This window comes from Limulus polyphemus, unplaced genomic scaffold (assembly GCF_000517525.1).
Source record: "Limulus polyphemus unplaced genomic scaffold, Limulus_polyphemus-2.1.2 Scaffold1271, whole genome shotgun sequence".
Taxonomy (NCBI): domain Eukaryota; kingdom Metazoa; phylum Arthropoda; class Merostomata; order Xiphosura; family Limulidae; genus Limulus; species Limulus polyphemus.
Window position 1 is genome coordinate 82,019 of NW_013666881.1, and position 21,142 is coordinate 103,160.

The window sequence follows — 21,142 nt, forward strand, 5'->3', positions numbered from 1 at the left end:
TTACTGTATAGTAGAATAAACAGTGCACATGTTACTGTGCTGTAGAATAAACAGTGCATATATTACTTTACAGTGAAATAAACAGTACATATACTATTGTTTAGTAAATAAAGGTAAGTCAAAACTTGATTAGTTGTTCTTTGAGATTACTTCTAAATTTATTTTACCTTTCCTTTGAGTAATCCTTTAGGTCCCAGAATATTGTCAAATATGTGTTTACCAACATGGGAGTCAACAGCACTGAGGGGATCATCCAACAAGTACACATCAGCATCATTATATACTGCCCGTGCTAGTGATATTCTCTGTTTCTGACCTCCACTAACGTTGATACCCTACATATATTCACAAAGCAAACCAAATTAATTCTTTGGATAATAAATTTCATATTGTTATTAGAAGAAAGGATAACAACCTTGTAACAGGACTTTAATTAGGTATACGTAAAACGAACACATACATTAATGTACTAGTTTGGTATGTAAACTGTAAATCATGATCTTCTACAATAAAAAGCATGTCCAGGACACTGCAAATTTAGTTAAATAGACACATGTATATTCAAAGAATATTAAGGCTTATAACACATGTACCAGTGGTGTAGTCAGGTACAAAATCTTGTGTAGGTTTAGAATTATGATGGATGGGCTGGAGGCATATAAAACCTTGGAGGAAAGATACAGGGAGCTAAACAACAAAATAAGTGTTCCATGTGGTGAATCCTGAAGTAGAAAAACAATCAAGCAGACTACTTGGATGTTGAGTGAGCAGACTATGGGCCATTCATGCCTACTCATTGTTATATCACTGATATGAACATTATATGAATAATGACAGATATGCAGATTTAAATCCACTACAAAGTTAAAAATATCGTTTTACTAGCTGGAGTACCCATCCCCTCAATGGAAGTTATGTAAATTCATGATTAATGAAAGGTTATCTTAGGACATGAAAAGTTGCTTCCCTTATAAATAATTGTAAAAACTGCAAAACTGAAAATTTGTATCTCTGCATGGACCCAATAAACCTTCATGCCAAATTTGGTGAAGATCTATCCACACCCTGCGAAGCAGATATGTGGACATACAACAGACAGTACTATTATATTTATATAGATACATACAACAGACAGTACTATTATATTTATATGGATAACAGACAACAGACAGTACTATTATATTTATATGGATAACAGACAACAGACAGTACTATTATATTTATATGGATAACAGACAACAGACAGTACTATTATATTTATATAGATACATACAACAGACAGTACTATTATATTTATATGGATAACAGACAACAGACAGTACTATTATATTTATATGGAAAACATACACCAGACAGTACTATTATATTTATATGGATAACAGACAACAGACAGTACTATTATATTTATATGGATAACAGACAACAGACAGTACTATTATATTTATATAGATACATACAACAGACAGTACTATTATATTTATATAGAGAACTTGTATTATAGATTCTGTTACTTTAAAAAAGCTTTCTTTTTATTATATGCCATTCTGAAAGTGTGATCAAGAGAAACAAACAATATTTTATGTAAGTTTTGGTGAAGTGGTACTGGAATTCAAACTGTAATTAAGTTCTAGATATATATATAAAATAATTTCAGTGCTGCTTTCCCTTTTATTGTTATAATGGAGTTTCAAATAATATTATTTTAGAACGTTTTATGTAAATTGAAGTGACTATTGAATTATGTCACTGAGTATGATTAAAATGTTAAGCCTTTACACAGCTTTAGAAAAGTTGAGCTTTTCTTACAGTTTAGGTTTCAGCTAAGGATTAGATTTCAGTCTCTGTGAGTATTAACTTGAAGTATACAATTACATTACAGTCATTAATAAAACTGGAAATTTAAATTTTCAAAATGAATGGCACTTTATATGCATGTGGACTAATCAGTCTGGTCAGATAGTCCCAGGTTTCAGATATAGCCAGTGGTAACTATCACCACAATGGCTTTGTTCAGGTCTTTGAACCAGATAATAGGACTGACTCTTACTTTTATAATGCACCACAGCCGAGAATATGGAGTATATTCAACATCATCATGTCTCGAACCTCAGACTCTCACTCCATCGCACTAGTCACTCGACCAAGCTCAGAACAACATTTGTTAGTATATATGCACGTGTGTGCTTAATCTTAAAAGCTTGAGTCATACATTAATTTTTCTCTCTAGCCAAATGTGTACCTTTTCTCCTACTTCGGTATTATCGCCACCAGGAAGAATTTCCAAGTCTGGTTTCAGACAAGTTGAATCTAAAATTTTATTATACTTCTCTTCTACATATTTTTGACCAAATAGAACATTGTTTCTGATAGATTCATTCTGAATCCAGGCTTGCTGTGGAACATAGGCTACAGAACCCTGAAAAAAAAAACACCCAAAAAAACAATGATTAAACCAAAATCACACTATTTCTTAAAACAAATCTTTGATCAATAATGTGATTAAAAAGTTATTGATGGAAGTTAACACCTCTCCTAAAGCATATTACATATATATGTTTGTTATAGTTTTGTCTACTGTACATGGATAGGAACAGTTATGAACAGTGAAATAAGATCAAGAACGTTATAACTAAACATCATCCACAGATATTTGTGTAAGTGGTCTTAAAACCTACACTTTTTAAATTCAAGAACATGACTGGCAAATATCAATGCTCATATGTTGTTTATTGTTTTATTTGTTTTCACTGTGGTTGAGATTACATTGGTTATACAAGTTGCTGTTTTGAACAACATATTAATCCTTTCATAATGGGAGCACCTTTAAATGCTTTTCTGTGCATGTTACTGTGTTACATTCAAAATATAATTAAACACCTTTACTATCAATATATGTGAACGAAATTAACATTATAAAGTATGTTATGGTTTGGAGTTTATTTTATCCAAGTTTTAAGTCCTATATTTCAAAATAAACCTTTGAAAAACTACTTACATCTTCAGATGTATTGTCATGTGACCAACAAGCTCTAAAAATGCTCTACTCTGATTCTCTTGTATCTTCAATAATACAACGGTAGTTAAGTAGAGCTATGTCTAGACAATAAGATGCTTACATAACTTTTTAACTCGTTCATTTCAAAGTTCTTTGAATGAATACAGTTGTAACAGGAAAAAAAATTTTCAATCTCTGACAAGTGCCACACCCACTTTCAAAATATTTTTTTTTTAGCTTTATAGCCTACATGAAGATGATACATATACATGTATAATCATTTGAAAGAGCTCATTTTATACAATAATCTTGCAATGAATTACATGTAATTGACTGTATTATTGTTGGCTGCTCGATCAACTATAGCACTTTTTTTCTTACCTAAATATGTTATAGTTAGAGATACAGTTTAAACTGTATTTAGGAATTACTATTATATTTTAGTTAATTATGCATTAGTTATGTTTTAAAATGCATAATTAAAATGTTTAAAGATTTTTGAAATGCACATCATACTTTGCTTCTGTTCTCGAGGCTTACGATATTACTCGCTGAATGAAAATTTTGCCAAAGGGTTGTACATGTCTCACAAAGAAGCTATAATATGCCTCGAGGGCACCATCGACTTGAGTGGAGATGAATAATAAATGGTAAAGGAAAAACAAAACATTAAAAATTAACTATATGTGAAAAGGAAAAGACCTTAAATTACGAATTGATTAACAAAAGGAAAATCTTTACAGATGTTCTACAAAAAATAAAAGGTATGTAATTCTTTTCTATTTTAATTATTTCATTGCATTATATGTTGATGATAATAGCAAGAGTTAGTGATATGGCAGAGAAAATTAAAAATAAAATATAAACATTTACCTTAAGAAACTTTTGATATCTTTTTAGGAGGTTCTAGAGATTATGCAAATGAAATATGAAAACTATAAGATGAAGAAAAGTATTTGTATACTTAAAACGAAAATCATCTTGCACTCAGTTTGTTAATAGTTTGAATGCAAGTAAAAACTAAAACAGAAAAATAACATTTTTAGTAAAAACACTTAATTATAATAACGTCATTCTTTGTGTACAAGATACTTATTATCTTTAACAAAATATTACCAGTTTTTGAGATGATACGTTAAGAAATATCAGAGTTACTGCATGTATTGCTGTACAATGTACAAGTGAAATTTGCGACTCAATTTCCGCACATTGCAGGATATGCCACAAAAGGTTGAAAGCATCTACAATCAACTTCAGCCAACAATAATTCAAATATATCCAGATGTCTAGACAGTGGTTGTCAAGGCAGAGTGCTGGATGAAAATTTCAGTGTATTTTGTGGCTCTGACAGTAAAGAGGATCTTAGGATCAAACTCTTGTATTAAGAGAGTAAAACTCTCATTAAATAACAATTTCTCTTATACCAATATTGCAATTACAAATGGAAAATAACTTTACATTACTATTGTACCACATTCTACAAGCAAATATTTCTTATATATTACATTCCACTTTTGTGTCAGAAAATTATGTTAAAATACAGAATTTGAAATGTTATACATTGGAACAGTAAGGAATTACTATATTCTTTGTATCTAAGTATTAATATTCTAATTTTTTTATTAAATAATAAAAAATTACTCAATAGTACAATAACTGGTAGAATAAAAAAAACACCTTCTTATTTAATTGTAACTATTTTATATTCTTAGTGTAATATAATGGAGATCAGATATCAATAGTAGTAATTTTACTGACTGATCATCAAATACATTTCCTTAGAAAAATTGATGAAGAACATCCATTAATTCAACATAATTATGAAAGGTTCAGAACAATGAAGATAGTTTAGTGCACATTGGAATGTATACATGTTTAAAACAGAAAGTTTTTTACTAGTGACAAGCTTTTTATTACCATGATCCTTGATCTTGCATCTTCTTCTGGATGTTAACCAATCACGTCAGTAGACTTGAAGTAGTTAACACTTAGTACTTGTTGATGTTATCAAGCCGAAAACATACTTACAAGGCTTTGTATATCCTTTACAAAAAATTGTAAGTTTCTTTAATAAAAAGTATTGATCTGTTTTAAACTGAAAAAAAGAAACTTACTTTAATGTTAACATATCCCTGTAGTTTCTCCATGTCACCAAGGAAGGCTGATAAAAGTGAAGATTTACCAGCACCAACCTGACCTACAACTGCAACCAAAGATCCTGGCTTAATTCTCAGAGAAATATTCTTCAAGGTTGGATTTTCATTCGTGGACCAAGCAAATGAAGCATTTTCCATCACTAATGAGTCTTCTAGATAACCCCAAGAACAAAATAATCTTCAGTGAGTTAAAATCAGCATATCCTAACAACCATTATAATCAGAAACTTGTTTTTGTGAATTAAAACTAACTTCAATCTCTAAGGAATATAAGAAAAAAAAAACAGCGACCAATACAACAATCACAAGTCTTTAGAACAGCTGTAATAAAGGGTAAGACTTCACTCACTTTAATGCAGTTTCACAACTAAAATTAAAGTGTTTTCAATTGCAACTGAAATAAATAACCTAATCCTAGTTGTAAATATAATTTTCTTAAAACATAAGGGCAGTTCAACTCTACAGGTAACACAGTCATTCATAATAGGTGGGATATTTTGTTGCTACTTGACTTCTACATGGTGGTTAACACTTTATCTCACATAAAACATATATTAGTTTTACACAGTCAATAGGTTCATTCCACAAACTATCATGTCATACACAATGATAAAATAAAAACAAAACCCAAATGTGAAATTTACATATTTTTACAGATGAACTTTATGGAGCTGTGCTGAAATTTAAGTTTTGAGCTTTTTTTCATTTTTCTTCATGAATTACACTAAATATGTATTACAATATGACAAAATATTGATTATTGAATATTTTACCATTCAATTTATTGAAATAGAGTAAGAATTATTGTTTTCACCTATATTTTTAATTATGATATTCAGGTGTGCACTTGACACTTGAACAGTGCACATTACTTGTGACTAGAATAGTGTCAAACTCTGTAATTCAAAGTTATATTTATCATAACTGTTTTATATTTGACTTGCTTTTAACACAGTCGCTTCATAAAGGAAAAGCAACAAAATAAAGATAACTGTAATTTTATCTTAAATGATAAAACTGGTATGTCCAACCAAATTTAGTAAAATTATAATTTACGTCTGATCAAAATGGTAACATATTCAGACATACGTCCTGCCAATAAAAAATATTTACTTGCAGGCCTGTAACAGCAATTAAAAACTAAGTTTCAATATGTCTTGACTGGCACTCTGACGAATAATATTGGATATCTTACAACAACAATTAACAAATCATTATTTACACAGGACAAACGAAATGAAATCAATTCATTATTATTGTTTTAAATTATTTGGATTTTGGTTATTAAGATGGATTAATTAGATATTATTATTGGCACTGAAATAAATATCTGTCCCCATATTTACCAATGAGAAAACTGGCTTCAAAAATTAATTTTGTGGTATATGATAAGATGACTGTTAACTACAAAGCAAATACACATTCTGTTATAGTACATTCAACACTAATATAGACTGAGAAAGTAAAATAGTGTTAAAAATTATTAGTAGTGATTTTTCATTATATAAAGTAGCTCTGAAGACATTGTACATCTTTAGACTAATGTATAATGTGATAAGAACAAACATTTAACACAAACATGACTCTCACCTTCACTGTCATCATGAGATAATGCATCAGGATTGATCTCATCGCTCCCCAGAAATGTGTTAATACGGTTCAAGGATACCAAAAACTGGAAGTACAAGTAAGATTACAAGATGGATACCAACCAATTCTGATGGAACGTAAACAAGTAAAGCACATTGTTGACCTTTTTTTTATCCTTGCTATATATCAACCAATTCTGATGGAACATAAACAAGTAAAGCCCGTTATTGACCGTTTTTATCATTGCTATATATCAACCAATTCTGATGGAATGTAAACAAGTAAAGCACATTGTTGACCTTTCTTTATCATTGCTATATATCAACCAATTCTGATGGAACGTAAACAAGTACAGCCCGTTATTGACCGTTTTTATCATTGCTATATATCAACCAATTCTGATGGAACGTAAACAAGTAAAGCACATTGTTGACTTTTTTTATCATTGCTATATATCAACCAATTCTGATGGAACGTAAACAAGTAAAGCACATTGTTGACCTTTTTTTATCATTGCTATATATCAACCAATTCTGATGGAACGTACACAAGTAAAGCACATTGTTGACCTTTTTTTATCATTGCTATTAAGATGCTTTCGAATAATGTTTCACCTTACAAGCAGTAAGGTACACAGACTGGCCATTTTCTCAGGACCTCCTACAACACACGCTCTTTGATCTTACACACATTTTAAAAAAAAATTAAGAGAGCTATCACAGGATGGGAAATGTTCTTGTGACATGGGAGGGATTCTGGGATTCCTTTAGAAGGATGAATAATATCCAGAATGTACTTGAATATAGTTACTGTTGAATAAAGGTTCTTTCAAGATGATAATGAAACAATTCATAGCACTTGTGTTATTCAACAAAGTTTTCAAAAGCAAGTCATGATCCTTAACCAGTGTAATCATTGGATCTCAATCCAATTCAGCAATTTTTGGAATGAACTTTTTAAGAATCATATAGTTTTCACTCAAAATTAGGTCCAATCTTTTATAAAAAGGTTTCAACCCAATATTAAGTGGAAGAGGGGGTGGGTGGTCCTAACAAAGTGGCCAGTCACTGTAGGAAGAAAATACATCCCATTATTTGTATACAAACAACTTCCCTTTAGCCATCACTAATTAGTGTACATTAAATTCCTTCTTATGATATTAAAGATGTAGTGGGAAAAATGGATTTAATATTGTTTCATTAAATAATACCAGTTAACTATTCAAATGTACGTAATGCCTCCTGAACCTGTACCTGCAATATATATTTTACTACTACCAAAAGCAAGTCAGCTGTAAGTCCTTTGGAGGTAAGTAATATTTTGCAATAGCTAAAACAAATAAAAATTGATAAGAAAAATGGACATTTAGGGTGTGAATTGTGCATTTTACAGAATGATGTGTTGAAAGTTTAATCAGACAAATAATCTTCAGGTGTTTGTGACAAGCATTTGTGGCTTTTAAATTACTCATATGATAGAAAAAAACATACAAAGCTTCTAAATCTCAAGAATTAGTCAAAGTATTTATTTTATTTCATATGGCTTAATCTCTATAGTGAAAATTGCTCATCATTTCAAAAAAGAAAAAAGGAAAACTTTAATAAAAACTATTTTGCTTACCATAGCGGTATAAGTTAGTAGCATGGGCAAAAATACCAACGGAGCTTGTAGGATGTTGAACAGAGAGAGGGAAACAAATGCAGTGCTGGCATCCAAGACATTGCTTGGGTCAATGAGGACGTACATAGTAAAACTGGCTAAAGCTACCTGTTGGTAAAACATTTATTGTTTACCAAATGTAAATTAAACAAAAGTTGAATGAAAAGAAAAAGTTTCAATTTCCATTGTCTCGCTGTTTGTTTCTCCTTTATCATGATAAAAGAAGTATTTCGATTAAGTAATTTCTAATAATCTCTTTTCTTTAGAAAGTCATCAATAATATGCCCCACTCTTCATTAGAAGAAACATTTGTAAGCCAATGTTCTTTTTACTCAAATTGTATTTGTAATACCCAGTGAAATTTTACAGTAATTTTTAATTTTCATAACAATCTTATACGATAATCTGTCTGTTCATTGCATATAAATATAAAGAAGAGAAAGAAAAATATTAACAAAGCATTTATACATACAGGTGTAAGGCCTACTAAGAGCAACTCTTATGAATGCACATTATTTTCTGAATGTATTGTTCAAATTGAAAAAAAAAAGCCTTTTTTTACTCCAAAATTTTTGAATCGTAATTTCACGCAACGCTGTATAGCAGAACAATGATTTTTTAAAGCCAATTTTTGTAGAATTATGTCAGTTTATGCTAATAAAGAATGTTTACATTTTTACATTTTACAGAAAATTCATGTGCAGCAAACATGTTTGAACATGTTTTGTTTTTAAATACGTTTGCTGAGTAATTTTCTAAAATTTTGTTTACAGATTCAATGTTTTGACGAGTTCTCAAAATTTTGTTAACAAGCGCAACAACATGGATGTCTAATCAAACTTTTGAGGGAGGGGTATTATAAAGTCATTGTGCCATTAATAAGTGCATAAAAAGGAAAGACAAATTAAAACCTTTACAGTTGGGGCATGTATGTACTCACAGTATCAACATTGCCAGAGATGGTTTTTAGTTTGGAAATAACTTTTAAAAAGAACCTATCTTAGTGGCCTAATATATAATTTTTTATGGTTAGATAAGAATATGAATTAAGAACGAAATACCAAAACTATATATTTTGTCAAATTTCCACATGTTCTACTAGAACTATAAGAAAGCACATAATGTACCCACAATAGTAATGAAAAGATTAACATTTATTTCTTACATCTGTTTCTTGAGTTACAGAATGGTAAAGTGAAAAGTAGAGGAGGTTCATTTTATTTCAGTTCGAATAAAATTCAAGTTTTTTACATTGGTATTTTTGTAGCTAGTACCTGAAATTTATAAAACCCAACTAGGGAAGAATCAAACCAGTATTAAGTGAATTCCATTATAATAAAAATGTACATCTTATTATGATGCATTATCACAACTATTACCCATTCAATGATCATTCTCTGGCAGTTTAAACACCATACACAATTAGAGACAATGTTTCAGAAATATCAACTGATGTAAATGGGAAAATAATGGTTAGGGCTGAATTTAATTTTCTTGAAAAATACCTATATTTAGTAATATTATCCTTTCATGTAGAATTTTTGTTTCACTTTATTTATTTTCAAAAAATACAGTTTATTTTGCAAACAATGCCAGATTATTAGCCTTCTAAAGAGTTGAGTAAAATTTAAAGCAAAAACAAATAATTTCTACTTAGATTAAATCAACAACTCTTAAAAGAAATTATCAATATTAAGAGCACAGGATCAGAAAACAATATGTATATCTATATATACAGTGTTACAGTCATCAAGTATAGAAAACACGACCCCCCAAAAAAAACTAAGAAAAGAGAACAAAAAATGTACTTACCAAAAATGGAGCACATGTGAAAGCAACATAAATAGCCCCTGAATAGTAAGACTGTGTTGTTAAAACATCTATTTCTCTTGCCCTGATATCTTTCGCTTGTTTCTGGAATGATTTTTCCCAAGCATAAAGTTTTAGGACTTTTATCCCATTAAGAATTTCGTTCATTAGCTTGATGCGTATGTCTTTTTCTTTCATCAGACGAACCTACAAAATTAAGTGGCAAAAAAGAAAGAATGAAAAAAATAAGCACAATCCTGTAAGTTATTTCATTCATCACAGTATTTCATAGTTAACTTAAACAAATTTAGAGACTCGGCCCTACACCACACAATCTTAAATAATGAGACATACCAAATGTCGAGTTTTCAGCAAATCGGGAGTATCAGTTCAAAAGTATGAATGGCTAATGCAGATATTTCTCTTGTAACTTCATGTGAAATTCAAGACACAAACATTTAACTGTTAAATTGCCTTTGTTAACGTATATCTTCAAAAAACTGGTATCTAGGTCAGCCACTGTTAGATAAAGAAGGCCATGCTCATGCAATAGACTAATGTTCCAGAGAAAGAGATATTTTGGCCTTATAACGATACTAGTGTTAAAACAGTAAATATAAAGTAATCTAGCTTTGTACTGATGCAGTAATTTTGTGTTCTTGATGTAAATTTGATACTGATAAAGTATCACACATAAATAATAGATTACATTGTTCAAATAAAAACTGAAATGTTTAAATATCTATTGTCACTGTTGCTATGGTAATTACAGTTTAAAACATAACACTGATGGAAAATTTATTAGTTAATAAAAATCTTAAAAAACCAGAAATGCCAAAAAATTAGAGAATCTAAAGTAGTTATTCTTATCAAGGTTCAGTTTTTAACTTCCGAACATTATATGTAACCTAGTCAGCATCTTAAAACACTGTTCAAGTGTTTATTATCATATCCCCATGACTTGTATGCCTTGACTCGTATAATTTATACAATTAGTATAATTAGCAACTTAAATTTTCAGAAATTCTCCTAAAATATCTATGATTTCTAAAATAATACTTTTGTTATTTTTCTCTTTATGTTTAACTGCAAGAAAAGGCATAGAAAGCAAATTCTCTCTGACATGACTAAGATGCTAACATTTCTAATCCCCCCAATATGATTTGTCGAAATAGACTTAAATATGATTTATAAAGGTCTCTGAAACTGTTCTTAGAGAAACGTTCAGCACTATGTTAAAGTCATAACAAAATAAAATTATCAGAATGTTTATTTAATTCAACATTCTGTAAATAAATAATTAAATTTTTTTATGTATGTACTATTCTGTATTATTTTGTACTTTATTTTATTAACATTATTTTTAGTTCTAATCTATGTAGGTACCTTATTTACTTGGTTAATTTTTAGTTCTAATTATGTGAGTACCTTATTTACTGGGTTAATTTTTAGTTCTAATCTATGTAGGGTACCTTATTTACTGGTTAATTTTTAGTTCTAATCTATTTAGCTACCTTATTTATTAGGATAATTTTTAGTTCTAATCTATGTAGGTACCTTATTTACTTGGTTAATTTTTAGTTCTAATCTATGTGTGTACCTTATTTACTTGGTTAATTTTTAGTTCTAATCTATTTAGCTACCTTATTTATTAGGATAATTTTTAGTTCTAATCTATGTAGGTACCTTATTTACTTGGTTAATTTTTAGTTCTAATTATGTGTGTACCTTATTTACTGGATTAATTTTTAGTTCTAATCTATGTAGGTACCTTATTTACTTGGTTAATTTTTAGTTCTAATCTATATAGGTAGCGAGATTTAATCACAAGTTACTGGAAATTCCTTCAAAATCCATTTATTTATTTATAAGAGTGCTAGAATTTTTCTTACAAAAAGAAACATTAGAGGTACCATATAATGCAATATCACAAAAATTCCTTAAACTCTGCAATCATAATTTAAAACTTGTCATTAAATATTCTCTCTTTTGTACCCGAGTGAGGGTATTACCTACAGTGTCTTCAGCTTCTACCACATATATCATAATGGAATACTCTAGAAAGGTGTTAAAACTGCTATAATAAACTATCATGTACTAGTAACACATAAATGATACATTTTACTCCATTATACGATGTTATTACCCATTCCAAGTACCTGTAAATTCCTCAGCTTTGCTGTGATAAACCCATTCACAGGAAACAAGAGAATCATTATACCAAAACCTCCGAGCGTTGATACACCAAGCTGTTGCCATAGCAACCAAAGACAGATACCAATTTGAAGTGGGGCATACCATATTACATTGATAATTTGAACAAACTCCATCACCCTCTGTGTGTCCACAGCCATTAGGTTCACGATCTCTCCCACAGTGAATCTCTTTCTAGCAGAGTTCGACAACTGTAGTGACTACGTGATTAAAAAAATATACACATTTACGTGTTCCACTGAAAACCATTGCAAAATTTCATACAAGCAAATTGCATTTTACAGAAATATCTTAAGTTGCAATTGGTTAGAGCACATATGTATAAAATGTTTAAATAAATCCTATTTAATCTTTGTTTGTTGAATCTGCCTTCAATCACAATGTACACACTTCTTTAACAATTGGTTGGAGCACATATGTATAAAATATTTAAATAAATCACATTTAATCTTTGTTTGTTGAATCTTCCTTCAATCACAATGTACACATACACACTTCTTTAACAATTGGTTGGAGCACATATGTATAAAATATTTAAATAAATCACATTTAATCTTTGTTTGTTGAATCTGCCTTCAATTGCAAAGTACACATACATACTTCTTTAACACATAAAAAAGAAAATACATTTTCTTAAATAAATTTTTACAAGTTAAAAAAATATACCAACATTTTTACATCACATTGTAATGCTTTCCAATGAGCTATAGAAACATTCTCCTTGAAAATATTTGGAGAATTGAAAGCTTTTAAATGTTTTCCAAAAAAAAAAGCAACAAAATTCTTTAGCATTTACCTATGAAAGAACCTATATGACATGTTACTTCTAGTACTTATTAGTAGTGTGAAGTTGTGAAAAATACATTATGGTTATTCATTAAAATACTAATCCATATTAACAGTATCATCACCTCCTTTAATCAACAGTTGCCTAACCAGAGTTTCTACACATGATCTTTTCTCCATAATTGTATTGAAGTATATGTGTAATGATGCAGAAACAGCCAACAATTATTTAATTATTCTATACTTTACCTTACGATATAAGGCTGAGGTCACACATGACCGAATTCTCATTGCTATACAGTATATCAAGTATTCATACTGGCTATTAAACAATGATTCAATCATAGAGGCAAGAAACATCAGTGAAGCATAGAAAAATCCTCTCCAGTAAGGCTCATCTCCACTTATGTACGCAATCACCAAACTGTTAACAAAAAAAATCACTAGTATACCAAGCCTGAGAAAATTTCATCTAGAAAAAAAAATGGAATTTTGGTATTTGTAAAATAATCAGAGTGTACAAGAAACTTCACAGTTCTAACCTTCTCTTCTGTTCTATTATTATAGAGAAAAGAAAAAGCTATATACAAATGGAATATATTGCAAATAGGTATAATAGCACTCTGCTACGGACAATAATATTCATACATTTTGATTATATACAGCAAAATAGACAAGTTCAGTTCAATATCAAACATTTCATAAGCACAGATGTTTTTTAATAGTTATGTAATAATAGATGTTACCTGAAATTTAGTGACATTCTTCAACTTTAAAAAAAAAGGAAAAATTCCATTAGAACAAATCAAAACGAAATAAATGGACACAACACGGACTAGTCAAATAGTTAGTTTTTGCTGTCATAATCACAGAACACTTACAACTCTAAAATGTAGAATGCTTTTTTTGTTTTTGTATTGTGGGAATGAACCATGAATCTACAGATTAACAATCTGGTTCACTAACCAATAGGTCATGCCTGGCCCACCTTCTAAAATTATCATTTTATTCAACTCTAACCTCTAACACAAGTTATGCTAAGTTAAATGTTTTACAGGGTGTGTTCATTGACTCAGTATAAATTGTGTAATTAGAATGGTCAATCCAGAATATGAATAATTTTCTTCATTCTAGACTTATATACTTAACCTTGCATACTTCAACATGCCCCCATGGGATGTAAATAACTTCCTTTATCTTAACCTCGCATAATTCAACATGCCCCCATGGGATGTAAATAACTTCCTTTATCTTAACCTTGCATAATTCAACATGCCCCCATGGGATGTAAATAACTTCCTTTATCTTAACCTTGCATACTTCAACATGCCCCCATGGGATGTAAATAATTTCCTTTATCTTAACCTCATGTACTTCAACACAAATTTAAGCATCTATCACACCAAAGAGATTTAAAACTATATCTGTCATCTCTAACATTCTTCAAGTCCTATGCTAAGTTCTCTTAAATTATTTTCTGCTTTTAAGAACTGTTCACCTTTACTTTATTCTCTTCAAAATATTTTGTAAATTAATATAGTAACTTCAGATAATGCATAACTTTCTTTATCATTGCCTTAAATGATCTAATATAAATCCACCAATCTACCTTTCAAAGTTACAATTTTATAAAATAAAAAAGTTATTCTTATTCAACTGTTTACATGGTGTGGCCATAGACTCACTACAGATTGCATAATCAGTACAAACTGTATAATTAGCATTATAAATCCAGAATATAAAGAATCTTTTTAATCCAAATGTATATACTTCAACACAAGCCTAAATATTTAACATTTCACACTTACAATTTCCTTTAACTTCACCAAAGGTTGTGCAGGTGAGGTGATTGCCATGATATGGTCGTTAACTCTGTGTGGAATCACGTAATTAACATGGTTGCTATAGGAAGGGAATAGGTGTTTTTGTTTTGGCTTTACGTACTCCCCATTTTCAACTATGGCCTTAGAGCAGACTTTCTTTAGTAAGGTTAGCCTCAAACACTATGGTGGACTGAGATCAGTAAAACTATATCGGATACACTACCAGTCATATATTCAAAAAGGCTATACTTTTGATATGTGTACATCTGACTGAAACTTGTCACATACTAAATAAGACTTAAGTTTATATGTGTTTCTATAACCTATAATAATTTACAGTATTTAGTTATATTAATATATATATATCATTAAATTTCCTAAATAGTAATCACTAAATCTCTGATATAAGTTTGGTACACGAAACTTTGCTTCAGTGCTTGGCAATATCATTAAGCAGGTCCAACCTCATCAGGTGTTCTTGGGATTAAGGTTGAGAACACCACTAGCAATAAGGGTACCCAACTGATGAACAGAGTGGTCAAAGAAAATTTTGTAGTTCGCCTGTTACTTGCACTTAAAAGACTATGTAATTGTAATTATTATTGTATAATTCTAGCAGCTCTTCTGGTAGAAGTTATTACATGATTGGACTAAGAGCACTTTTATAAAATATAACTGAACAACTTTGAATTGCTAGTGTCTAGAAGCTAATGGACTGTTCCAGCTATGAAAAAGTACAGCTGAAGCCATTAGCTGATTAATCAAAAAACAGTACCACTCTCACAGCCTTAAGAGTTAATCTTTAGCACACACATAACATACCAGACACAAGGTAAATTAAGAAAAAATTTAACTTGTTACTCTACCAATGACAAAACACATTTTTCAAAATTTTAAGCAGTTTATTATGTGTGTCTATCTATCTATATATATATTCAAAGTTTCAACTCCAATTACAGAGCTAGTACAAAACAAAATACCAGTAATAAAATATCTACCCTACTGTTGGAGCAGACACAAATATAAAACTTACGCTAAAATCTGTGGATTGGCAAATGCAATTAAACTTGCTACCAGTTTCATGAGTCCAGAAACAAAGAACTCCACTGGAAAAGTCTTCAAAATAGGCCACAGAATGTTGATGTGACCTATATCTGCAACCTTCTTGGTATCATTATCTTTTGTTGACTGCAGCATCTTGTTTTTACTATTAATGAAGAAACTTTATTTATATATATATAAATAAAAATCCAAATGTTACTTTATAAGCTGCTAATCATAATATACTAGCAGAGACCCATGAAACATTGTGGTCAAATTAGTATCTTTATTGCAACAGTACTTCTTTCAATACAGTTCTAGAATAATACAGAAGAATTCTAATCACAGACACCAAAATCTTTAAGTTCACTTGTCTTAGGCTTAATATGAGTTAGGAATAAATTAAGTATGACCTATGTTTGATAGAGAGATAAATTAATGCTGTAACTTGTGTATGTTTTTTGCTTTAGTTTAGTTAGGGCTAAACTTTACTGTACTTAATACCATTAATAAAGAAACTTACAATATTATTCAGTGACCTAACATAAGATCTTTTTAAAAACATTAATGAGCTTTTAATATGTTATTATACTATTGTGTATCTACATCTACCTTTTGTTTATATCTATTGAAAACAATTGTGCATGCATGTGCACTTAGATAGTAAGGTGCAAGCGCATTTTCAACAGACAAAAATTGAATATTATTATAATAGATATAAGCATCAAACATTAGCAACACTAACATGTAGAGTACTTTTTAGGCCTAATGTCACAGAAAAACGTTTTTTTATAAGTCACATAGCTCATTTCAAAACCAATTTAAATCCAATGTTGTGGATAATAAATACTCAAGTACAAAAGTGAAGAAAATCAATTTTTGAAACATTTATAGTTAATTATTAACAAATGATTGTGAAAACTGGAGAATTTGAGAGATGTTTTCCAGTTTGGTTTGATACTCTGCAATTTGCACCTATAATGAAAGCACCAACCATCCTATTTTGATTAAAAAATTTCAAAATTATTTCATCTGTATCATTAAATAATGAATTCTTAATTAACGAGAGAGTATCTATCACAAATAATGCCTAAATTTAAATAATAACACAACTTCAGTTCAGTCAAATCTATTCTAAATAAGCTCTATATAATTCTGCAAAACAAAACAAAAAAAAACAACCCAAAAACCGTAATAATTTAAAATATGTATTCTACACCTATCTAAAATATTTTTAATTTATCTAATTATTTTACTTTGTATTATAATTCCTCATTAGAAAGTGTTTCAACTTCATAAACTTATAAATTCTTGAATCTCATTTTTTTTCCTTGTCCAATATACCTTGCTGAAGATGGAATATGTACACTAAAATATTTTAGTATTAAATACATGTTTTCATTTCAAAAGTGTGAAACATTTGTTGCTGTTACCATTGTGATTTTGTTCATCTTGAGCTCTTAATACTGAAAACTACCAGTTATTGAAAACATTAATAAAAATCTAAAAAAATGTGTGCTTCAACCTACCATACAAGTTTCTTCAGAGCTGGTATCCAATATTTATCGAACTTTAACAATATTCCCGATGTAGTATTTTTAGTACTGAGTTTCCACATGTCTTCCATAACTAATGGTTTTTGATATCCTAATATGGCCGTACTAAAAGAAATTACAATAAGTTAGCATTCAATGTACATATATCGTTAGAAAAAAAAAGACATTTGCTTGGTAAATAAACAATCTTTAGAAATAAATAACAATATGTAAAACCGAAACAATGGATAAATAACGAGAGTTTTTGATCACTGCCACTACTTAAACTTTTCAAGCCTTTAACAAAATATTACATTTAATGCTTCATATATATAGATTACCAGTCTTGGTATTTAAACTGTATGAATCTATTTAACAAACTGTTAATCTAAAATGTACACAGTGCCTTAGTTGGCAAAGCACAACACTTAGTAACAATAAAATCACATTTCAAATATATTTTGCTATTGCATACGTATATTGATAACACTATTTCTGTACAGAAATTATCAAATACATTCAATTAGTCATGGCTATTTTTCCAGCAAGAAAAGGCTATGACAACAAGAGGTTGTGTAAATGACCCAAACATATTCTGTTATATTTGTGGTAAACAAAATAATAATTTGATCTAAGTATGTTTTTTTTCTTCACAATTGAAAAATCCTTACTGATAGAAAAAAAAATATTATTTTTGAAGTTTGCATAACTGAATTATGGAAAATTCATTATTAAAACCAAAACAACTTTTATGAAGTTTAAATTTGTAGGCCTGTGTTACCATTCTCGGTATTTAAACTGTATGAATCTATTTAACAAACTGTTAATCTAAGACATACACAGCGCCTTAGTTGGCAAAGCACAACATTTAGTAGTAATAAAATCGTGTTTCAAATATATTCATAACATTATTTCTGTACAGAAATTATCAAATACATTCAATTAGTCATGGTTATATTTCCAGCAAGAAATCCTGTTTCTTCAGGGTTGTTTCAGAGAAATAATCTAAACATTTCTGATCCAAGAGGAAAATCAATATACATTTCCAATATTGAGAAAGTTTCTAACAAGGAAGAAAAAGGAGAAGTGTCAAAGGCAATCCTTTATCAAAAGTGTTATCCACAGACTTCAATCACTATTTGTTTAAGTTTCTTGTTTATTATATTCTAATATAATGCATTAAAATAAACAAGTTCATAAATCTTTTTGAAGTTTTATCACAAGCTTATTGCAGTTCAGTTGTTCTTTTACAAGGGATTTAATGTTTTAGCATGTAAGCAATTAAATGCTACAAGTTAGGCTATCATATTTTTTCCATTTAACTCTATCACTGAATTTGTATTCCTAACAACTTTTACATTTCTAGGTATTTACCTCTGAAATACTGAAAATCTTTCGTTTCTGACATGCGTTCATGCTTGATGCAATGCAGATCATGCATCAAGGTAAAGTTGACCATAATTCTCCACTCTCCCATTTTCTATGTGTCTTATTGTGCATACATCAGAATATCTTACGTAAGTTCTACTTTCCTGCCACAAAGCCCTTTATAGCCCATCGTCATCCATATATAGAAAGGCCAAAAAGTCACTAAAGTAGCCAAACCAAAGTGCTCTGGGACAGCCAAAGAAAGACCCACAACTGTCCCAGTGATGAGGCTCTACAATTTCGGAATAGTGAACATCAAAATAATATAGAAAACAAAAATAAAAGCACAGATGGTCAGAGTTATCAGACTTCTACTGATAACAGGCACCCAACATCAAGTATCTTTAAGACTACATATGCAAAGGTGGAAAAGGTAGCTGCTGAATATTATCAGCCACCAGGTGTAATCAATTCCGGTGTCAACTTGAAGTGGACATTGACCTTTCATGAAGTATTAGCACAAAAGGTCTAAACTGTCTTCAGAACAAAGGTATAAATAAAGTGCGAGAGTTCCAACTGGAAGAATACATATAAATACAGATTCTCCTACAAGAATAAAATACTGTAAATTATGAGTAAGTACTAAGTATAAACACAGAAACAAGTATGAATCTTCAAAAGTACTACTTGTTATTAAAAACTGTATAAACATATAATATCTTAAGAAAGGAGACTTTTTTTAAATCAAATTTCTTCTTAACCCCAGATGCCAATGTAATTGCTAACATGGATGTTTAGCAGAATTTGAGACTTGATCACCTTACACAATGTAGGTTTAGACCCAAGCAGTAAATAAGTATTCAACAGAGAATAACTCACACACGATGGATTCCACCTGGCTTGGAAAATAACTAGAGATAGCAGATGGAGCCCCAGAGCTAAAGGGGCAGCAATGTATGATGTAAATATAAGTGTAGAAGTGGATTTGTATTTGTTCACATGCTGGCCTGTAAAAATGTCTTTACAAGGATAATGAGACTGGAAGCCAAACACAATGGCAAATTGTGAATTTGCCATTGATATAATCCTGAAATTCACTTGAAAGGTGTGCAGGTGCATCATGACCGATGAGACAGATCAGCTATAGAAGATGATTCATTAGCAAGATACTGTATTAACAATAAACAACCTATTTAAAGCTTCTCGGAAAGATTCTGTTCAATATAGCGATGCTTTACTTGTATCTTTAGAACCTTCCTTCTAAAGACTTGATCTTCAAGGCAGGTAACCACTTTTTTCACCAATTTTGTTACCTTCCTACTGACCCAGATTCTTGTTCCAAAGAACATTTCTTTAGGTCTAGTCAGTACTTTTCACTTTTCCTAGGAAAATGAGTATCAAAAGCAGTAATGTCATAAATTTTATATCTTCTCCTACATCAAGTGAGTAATAGAAGAAAATATATCTTTAGTGAAAGGTGGTATGGTACAAATATAGAATAAGCAAGGCATAAGAAAAAGTTAGGGGAAAAGAAAGAAGACAAGAAACAAACTTTCTAAGGTACTAACAGTGAATACAGCCCAGCAAGATTGGTAGATGGTCAAGGATGGATGTTTCCAGAAACATATTAAATCTCTTTAGCTTACTGGGAGAGTTACTATGTATGACCTCTCTCTGTTGGGTTTAGTTTATTTCTACAAATGGTAGGCCTAAAGTTTTAGCATTAAGTTCACGAATATATATATATACAGTATTGAACAAAGAAGTCACATGACCGGAACTGTTGCAAAACTTAGAAGAGGTATCTAGCACCCCGAGGTGTTGGTTTAGAGTACGGTTGTTTTGTTCAATTAAGATGGATTCCTTGATTTTTCGTTTGTTTATGTTTGGTTCTTTGTTTAAAATGACAGTGTTTTTAATAGATATACTATGGTTTTTTGAGTTGCAATGGTGAAAAACATGGGACAGTTTTTTATTGTGTTCTGTCAATCTGGTTTCCAATTTTCTTTCTGTTTCTTTAATGTAGAATTCTGGGCAGTTATTGCATGTTATTTTGTAAATGACGTTGGTATTGTGTGATTTCCAAATAATTTTTATTTAGTACCGATTTTAATTTAGGGCCGGGTTTTTGTGAGAATTTGACGTTGACAGGAATATTGTGTTTAA

The 21,142-nt window shown here is 30.1% G+C and overlaps 1 protein-coding gene across 2 annotated transcripts in view; it reads right to left on the minus strand.

The window, feature by feature from the left end:
• Positions 1–21,142, minus strand: part of LOC106462870 (multidrug resistance-associated protein 1-like) — a 65,998-nt gene that overhangs the window by 19,763 nt on the left and 25,093 nt on the right. For both annotated transcript variants that reach the window (XM_022390271.1, XM_022390270.1), the window contains exons 7-16: positions 17,603–17,734; positions 16,066–16,239; positions 13,459–13,633; positions 12,369–12,623; positions 10,213–10,416; positions 8,362–8,508; positions 6,742–6,826; positions 5,110–5,303; positions 2,240–2,416; positions 168–335 (exon numbers count right to left, since the gene is read on the minus strand). In XM_022390271.1, coding sequence (XP_022245979.1) covers positions 168–335; positions 2,240–2,416; positions 5,110–5,303; positions 6,742–6,826; positions 8,362–8,508; positions 10,213–10,416; positions 12,369–12,623; positions 13,459–13,633; positions 16,066–16,239; positions 17,603–17,734 — 1,711 coding nt within the window. The remainder of the gene's footprint in view (positions 1–167; positions 336–2,239; positions 2,417–5,109; positions 5,304–6,741; positions 6,827–8,361; positions 8,509–10,212; positions 10,417–12,368; positions 12,624–13,458; positions 13,634–16,065; positions 16,240–17,602; positions 17,735–21,142) is intronic.